At 38.5% G+C, this 7764-nt stretch overlaps 1 protein-coding gene across 1 annotated transcript in view; it reads left to right on the top strand.

Moving 5' to 3' along the window:
- The first annotated feature begins 1967 nt into the window (after positions 1 to 1967).
- The window catches only part of TIPARP (TCDD inducible poly(ADP-ribose) polymerase), a 29256-nt gene continuing 23459 nt past the window's right edge, over positions 1968 to 7764 (top strand). Inside the window, exon 1 of the mRNA XM_006149772.3 lies at positions 1968 to 3139. Coding sequence (XP_006149834.1) covers positions 2220 to 3139 — 920 coding nt within the window. The 5' untranslated portion in view covers positions 1968 to 2219. The remainder of the gene's footprint in view (positions 3140 to 7764) is intronic.

Below are 7764 nucleotides of genomic sequence, written 5' to 3' on the forward strand. Positions count from 1 at the left end.
GCAGGGCCGGGAGCGGGCGGCTCCTGGGGAGGTGCAATCCGCGGGGCGTGCAGGGGAACCCGGGCGTCTCGAAGGTGAAGGTGGCGCCGTGGGACGCCTGCAGCAGAGGACTAGAGGAAGTGTCCTTACAGTCTTTTATTTTTCTGTTATGCAAACCAATTGAGGAACTAGGTTCTAGTGGCTTCTCCCTTCCCTCCAGCCACTCCGCCTCTCTGCTGCTTCCTCCCGGTTTTGTTTCTGAGTTTAACGAAAGGCAACACTGAGAAAAGTTGTGTTTGTGTATGTGTACATACGTATAAATAAATTGGTTTAGTGTCGACGATCTTGCTTTGATAGGGTGTGATAGGAGTGCTTAATTTGTGCGTGGGGGAAGGCACAGGCCGGTTTGGTGTGGTGGAGAGGGAATACCGCAATCTGTGCCAATTGTGCCTTGAGGCGAGAGCACCAAATGATGAATAATAACGCCTGGCTTGGCTGCTTTCCAGTTGATTTATGTCTCATGTCAGATTCCCTCCTTCTTGAAGCTTTCCCTAACAATGCCAGCTCACACTGAACTCTCCTTTTTCTACCTTTTCGTTTTGTATTTACCATGCAGACTAACACTTTCTTCCTATGCTTTTTCTTTTTCTGAGTGTAATTACATACTTTTTAAACATAGATTTATGACTCCTGGTAGGTCTTTAATATTCATTTTTTCAGGCACTCAATTTTAACTTTTTCGTTGTTGTTGGTAACCTATAAGCAATAAAGAGAAATTATTAAATGTGTGCTTTTCCCCCCCAGTAATTCAGCCAACATAGTATTTCTGAGACACCCACTGTGTGCGTTGTACTAGGCACTGCACTGGGCGTCTAGGCTGCATCCTTGATTAAGTCATGAGCCCTTGCATCAAAGATCTCTTGCAAATCTATTGGATAAGAGAGAAAGGGATTAATTGTTCATCACCATCCCCCTTCTCACTTGGCACAGTCTCAGTAAATGTTTTTAAGTTTCAATTTTTTTAAGGGTTCTGATTATTGGAAGAAAGCCCTTTTCTAGTCCCTTTTAGTTTATTAGAAATATGAAATTTGGTGTGTGTGTGTGTTTATATTCTTTTATTTTTCTAGAGTGTGCCTTCATTTGCTTTTTAAAAAATGCATATATGTAACTTTTCTAAAGACAAGGACTAGGGGGTCCTTTCCGTGTTAGGAAATTGCGTTTGGTTTCTAACGTAGTGTCCAGTGGTTATTGTTGATGTGGCCTCTGTTTCTGAACACATCCTGGTATTCCTTCAGTAATGTTAATGTTTTTGAGGATTGCAAAAGTAGACCCTTAATATTCTTGTTGGACATTTCTGAATATAGAAATACTTGTCTGACTTTTCCCAAATAACATTTTAATTGAATGCCCCTGCTTCCTGTATTTATCTTCACACCCCAAATTTACTCAGTATTTAACTTTGAAGTTTATCCTTCATGATAAACTTATTTTTTCCCACAAAGAAACTTAAGTTTTGTTTGTTTGTTTTGGAGAGATTTTTTTTCACTATAGGGCACGTGTGCTCGCCAGACAGAGAGAGACATAGAGACAGAGAGAGACATAGAGACAGAGAGCAAGAAATCACCCCCCAGGGGGGATGGTCACACCGCAATCCCTTCTCCTCCATTCTCCTCTTGAGATTTTGGGCACACACGCACACGCGCCTGGCGTGAGTTTTAAGCCACCGGGTCAGGGACAAGAACCGCGGTTGACTACGTGGGAGTTCAGTGACATAGCCATTACGCTAACTGCTGGTTCCCAAGAAACTTAAGTTTTTGTCAACTCATGAGATATAAACAACTGAAGAGAACCACAAAGCTGAGTGGAGATGTAGTTTTCTCACCATCATCTCTAGACACAATTGTTTCTACCTTTCATCTCTCACCCCACTCTAGCCTTACAGTAAAAATTCATACATTAGCAGAACTACAGACTGTTGTATATTACATTTACGGGTAAAAAGGCCTGTTGAAAGACAGCCTTGGCTGCTTTAGAGTCTTGATTTCTCAATAGTATGTAAAGTTGACTTGTAAAGACTTAATATGGTACAAGGGGAGTGATTTCAGGGACTTAGTCACAGACCAAAACAAAACATTTTAATGAATGAATGGGGTCTAGTTGTTGATTTGTAAGTGATCATCTCCCTTCCTTCCCTTGTAGGATTTTTAGACTCTCAGGAGCAATTGGAGCTAATCCACATCATGGAAATGGAAACCACTGAACCTGAGCCAGACTGTGTAGTGCAGCCTCCCTCTCCTCCCGATGACTTTTCATGCCAAATGAGACTCTCTGAGAAGATCACTCCTTTGAAGACTTGTTTTAAGAAGAAACAGGACCAGAAGAGACTGGGAACTGGAACCCTTAGGTCTTTGAGACCAATATTGAACACTTTGCTAGAATCTGGCTCACTTGATGGGGTTTTTAGATCTAGAAACCAGACTGCAGATGATAATAGCTTACATGAACCTATGGTGAAAAAAACCCTGGATATCAGTCCATCATGCCCACCAGCAGAAAACAATATATCTGTTTTGATTCCTGATAGGACCAATGTTGGAAGCCAAATATCAGAAGCCCATCCTTCCACTGATACTCCAGAACAAGTGGTTCCAATCCAGGATCAGAACTTTCCACCAGAAACCATCAGTGGAACAGTGTCAGATTCTACAGCAGGGCACTTCCAGACTGACCTTTTGCATCCGGTTTCAGGTGATGTTCCTACTAGTCCTGACTGCATAGACAAAGTGATAGATTATGTTCCAGGGGTTTTCCAAGACAATAGTTTTACAATCCAGTACATTTTGGACACCAGTGATAAATTGAGTACTGAGCTCTTCCAGGACAAAAGTGAGGAGGCTTCCCTTGACCTAGTGTTTGAGCTGGTAAACCAGCTGCAGTATCATACTCACCAAGAAAATGGAATTGAAATTTGCATGGACTTTCTGCAGGGCACTTGTATTTATGGCAGGGATTGTTTGAAGCACCACACAGTCTTGCCATATCACTGGCAGGTCAAGAGGACAACTACTCAAAAGTGGCAGAGTGTATCTAATGATTCCCAGGAGCACTTGGAAAGATTTTACTGTAACCCAGAAAATGATAGAATGAGAATGAAGTATGGGTACGTATTATAACAACTTGTAAAATTTGTTAAATGCTGTAGAGAAGGAAGGTAAAGATGCTAAAAGCTTAGTAGGATGGTTTCGGTAGTAAACTGTTACTGTTGGCTTTATGCTGTCTTGATGTTTCATGGTGGTTGAATGTGGGCTCTTTAACCATACAGTGAAAGTTTGAATAATTCAGATGTTTAGTATGCATGTGACTGAGAAGTTGCACATACATTGGTTCTTGTGAATCAAATACCATTTTAATCACACAGGAGAGCTTGCTTTTAAAAGAAAGTCCTTGGTGAGACCAGCAGTTAGCGTAATGGCTATGTCGCTGGACTCCCATGTAGTCGACTGCAGCTCGAGTCCTGGACCTGGCAGCTTGAAACTCAACACCGGGTGCGTGTGCGTGCGTGCCCAAGATCCCGAGAGGAGAATGCAAGAGAAGGGATTGCTGAGTGGCCATCCCCCCTGGGGGGGTGATTTCTCACTTTGTCTTTCTGGCAAGCACACGCCCTGATGCAAAAACTTCTTCAAAAAATAAAAAAGTCCATGGTGAATTTTATAAATAATGAGTACCTAATCTATCTAATTTTAAAATTCTACATACTGAACGACTTATTTTTTTAAAGGAAAATAACGTTGTTTGGAGATTTTTGTGGCCCTCTTCAATTTGAATGGCATAAAACACTTTTTATTTGAATGATTCAGAAGTTCCTCCCATACTTCTGAATCATGACTAAACATGTTAAATCTGTTTTGTTAGTTTTCTTGAAGCTTTTTGTCATTAGGGTTATTCTAGAGATAGAATAAATCATACTACAATTTGGGATTTTTATTTTAAACCTAGGAAAGTCTTAACAATGAGTAAAGGGAAGATTTATGTTGATGGTTATGTTTATTTATCACTAATTATCCTCAAGTTTTGATACACAATGTATGTATGAAGTGGTCTGCTTAAAGTTCATGGAAATGAGTATTATGACAAAAGTGCATGAATTTCTTTTTTGAGGGCACCAGGTGAATACATACCTTTTTTCCACAAACTTTTTGAAGCTCCTCATACATAATTTGGTTCTTTCAGTATGGATGTCTAAGCAGTATTTACTGACGGGGAACTGACATGTTTGGAACTGAATTCTTTATTTGAACTTTAAAATGAAGAAATGATAGTTGCCGCATGTAAAGCTGCTAATGTTAACATGTCTGTATAGTAAATGTTGATCTTTTTATTTCTAAGTTGTTTTTACTGTAGTGTAGAAAGGGTTAAGATGTGTAATATTAATAGATATTTGTATATGACCAAGGTCAATGATTAAAATTACGTGGGGGAGAAGAGCATTTCTGTCTATGTTGCCTGACTTGGGACACCATGAGGGCAACCTGACAGTTTTCACATGAAATGGCCTGGTGTAGTACAGAAGCATGGCCCAAATGGGAGGGGAAATATAACATGTATCCCAGTCTAGAAGTCCAAGAGATAAACTGCCTTCAGAGTCATGTTTGTTCACAGATAAGTTGTTTTACACTACCCATGTGTCCGAAGAGTCAGCAAATAGTGGCATTAAGCTGTTTCCAAGTTCTGTGAGCCTTAATGTCAAAAGCTTCTGTATTCTGACATAGTGCTAGAGCATTATTGGCACTACAAAAACTTAGGCTTTCTGTTTTCAAATCTCTCTTCAATTTAGTACTGAACAAGTGTTTCTTTTAGTATTTCAGTTTTTGTTATATAGTACACAGGTCCATGTGTCTTTTAATTATTATGTGACTAGAACTTTGTCTCTTGTGTTTCAAAAGAGAAGTGTAGAATAAGATGAGAAATAGTATAAAACCCAAGTTCAAAGGTATTATTATATTGATGATCACTTGGCATAAAAGTAAGATCATATCAAGAATGTAGTCTTCCTGACTAAATACATTATCTTGATAATACAGTACAGTCAAGATTCTTGCTAAGGTAGCAAAAATCTTATAATAAACCTGAGTATTTTTAACTTATGCTTTAAAACTAACATTGGAAAAAAATTTTTTTTTTCATTTTTGCCTTAAGACTTTTTGTTGTTATTGTTTGGACCAAGTGTGGCACAGTGGTAATGCAACACTCTGCGATGCTGAAGCCCCATGGGAAGGTTCCAGGTTCATATCCTCAGTTCTCCTTTTACGTACTAGGCTTATACATGCTTTCTGAAGCTGGGAGTAGATTGCAGTGTAAAGACCTTGTTAGCAGTAACCCTCTTTCTCTCTCTCTTTGTCTCTCTCATGGAAGAAATACACAAATAAGCTTTTTAAAAAAACTCTTTCTTATAAGGTGTTGTCCAGAATCTCTGTTGCCCGTGAGCTAGCAATTTTAATTGCAATGTCAAGGGTAATTAATTTTATATACTCTCAAAGCCATTTTAATCCTTCCATTGCCAGATTGCAAATATCTGCAGAACCATAGCCTCCTACTTCAGTCTTATGAAGCAGATTTCTAGTCTGCTGGATAACTTCAGCATTTTGGTACATAAAGTTTCTGTCTGTTTGAATTGGGCAGGAAGAAGCTGGCAGGATTATTATCTAACACATTACATTCTGTTACTGTGACCAAGGCAAGGCAAAATGATTGTTTTGTCAAAATGACAGTTTTGGTCCCAGAAAATCCAGAAACTCTTAGGTGAGCAGTATATGAGGTATTTCATCCTTTGGTAATTATTTTGGTGAAGAATAGATGTAGATATAGGTCAATAAACATGCATTGTTGGATAAGTTATAAAGTTGTTGCAGTGGGTGGTTTTTCAAATTAATTTTAATGAAGTAAACCAATGTCGAACTGACAACAGCAAAAAGTGAGTGAATTATTACTATCATATAATATTAATAGCAATTAACTATTGCTGCTACTGCAGTGTTAGTGGTAACAAGTAGTCCTGCCATGATAAAATAGCAAAAAGTATTAACTGTTAATTTCTAGTAAGTGAAATCCTTGTGGCCTATAGGAAGAAATATTGAAAGATTATAGATAACTTAGTACCAAAAACTAGGCTTTTGGGAAGTTGACCTATGATCATTACAACCTGGTTTTCCTTGTATTCCAAAGCGATGTTGTGTTTCCTGGCAACAAGATGCAGATAACGGCATGTTGAGCCTTGCTGAGAGATTCACAAACAAGCTGGAGCAGACCAGGTTCACATGGTTACCACATTATTTGGCTAAAGCTATTAATCTCTGTGGTCAGGCCTGTAAAGCTGGTCTATCTGTTCAGATTGCATATAACCAGGAAGTGTGTGTTCAGCTGTGTATATATCCAAGTCAGACCCAGCAGTCTTTGGAGTCAGGAATAATGAATGGCAGTTGTTTGCCTCACTTATTTTCAGTAACTTACATGACTTGGTAAATGATTATTATGTACTGTATCCATAAGATGTTCATTATGTGGAACTTGGAAAAAGTTTATAGTTCTGGGTCAGAGCATTTCAGACTGCAGATGAAATTCGTTATTTTGCTTTGCAGATATATTGGATTTAATGTTCACTTTAAATACAATGTGTAGAGTTCATTTTGATCTCAGGAATGAAATTCTAAAGGAAGTTGAGCTATGTAAGTTTACAGATCACTTCTAGCTCTTTAGTCAAAATGTTTAGATACTAAAAACACATTTTGAAAAGAGGATTTCAGTAATAATACATTTTTTGGTCATTGTAATGAAGTTATTTCATTTCATCAAATTTTGTACATCAACATATGTTTATTGCCAACATCAACTGAAAACTAGTCATATACATGAACTCCCAGATTTAGATGCTGAGGCTTCTTTTGCACACAAGATGGACCTTGGAGAATTTCCAAATTCCAGATATGCAGTTGAGAAAACAATACTGAATGTTGTGTTTTCAATTAAAAAAAAAAAACCAGTCTTTTACAGTTCGGGCACAAATCTTCAGTAGGAAATGATATTAGATGGCAGAACTAAGCAATTTTAAAAGAGCTTTGCTAACTGTGTGGAATTCTGTTGTGGATATTTGAAATTGGAGGTTGTGCAGATTTCTCTTTAGTAACCAAGATCACGATTGGTTTCACATTACATTCATTCTAAAGTGTGCCAGAATGGCCCTGTAGTTATTGCCACTCATCAAGAAGGGACACACTGCAAACCTTAATTTAGAAGTTACCTGCAGATAAAAATATGGCCAGTAATTCTTTCTAATTCTGAATTTTATCAAAAAAGATGGGGATGAAAACATTGCAAATCTTGAATCTATGATTGATTTTTCTCAGAGGACAATGTTCTTTTTTCTTCTTTTGGAATTAATGCTTACTGATAAAAGAAGAAATTTTGAGACCAGAAGTTAGCGTAATGACTGTGTCACTGGACTCCCATGTAGTCGACCACGGTTTGAGTCCCGGACCTGGTGACTTAAACTCATGCTGGGCACATGTACGTGCGTACCCAAGATCCCGAGAGGAGAATGGAGGAGAAGGGATTGCGGCATGGCCATCCCCCCTGGGAGGTGATTTCTCACTTTCTGTCTCTGACATCTCTCTCTGTCTTTCTGGCGAGCGCATGCACCCTATAACGAAAACCTCCAAAAAAAAAAAAAAAAAAAAGGAAATTTTTCTTACTTAAGGCTTAAGCAGAGAGCTTTTATAGTGACTTATTGGC

Source organism: Tupaia chinensis, unplaced genomic scaffold (assembly GCF_000334495.1).
Source record: "Tupaia chinensis unplaced genomic scaffold, TupChi_1.0 Scaffold000272_1, whole genome shotgun sequence".
In the NCBI taxonomy this organism is placed as follows: Eukaryota; Metazoa; Chordata; class Mammalia; order Scandentia; family Tupaiidae; genus Tupaia; species Tupaia belangeri.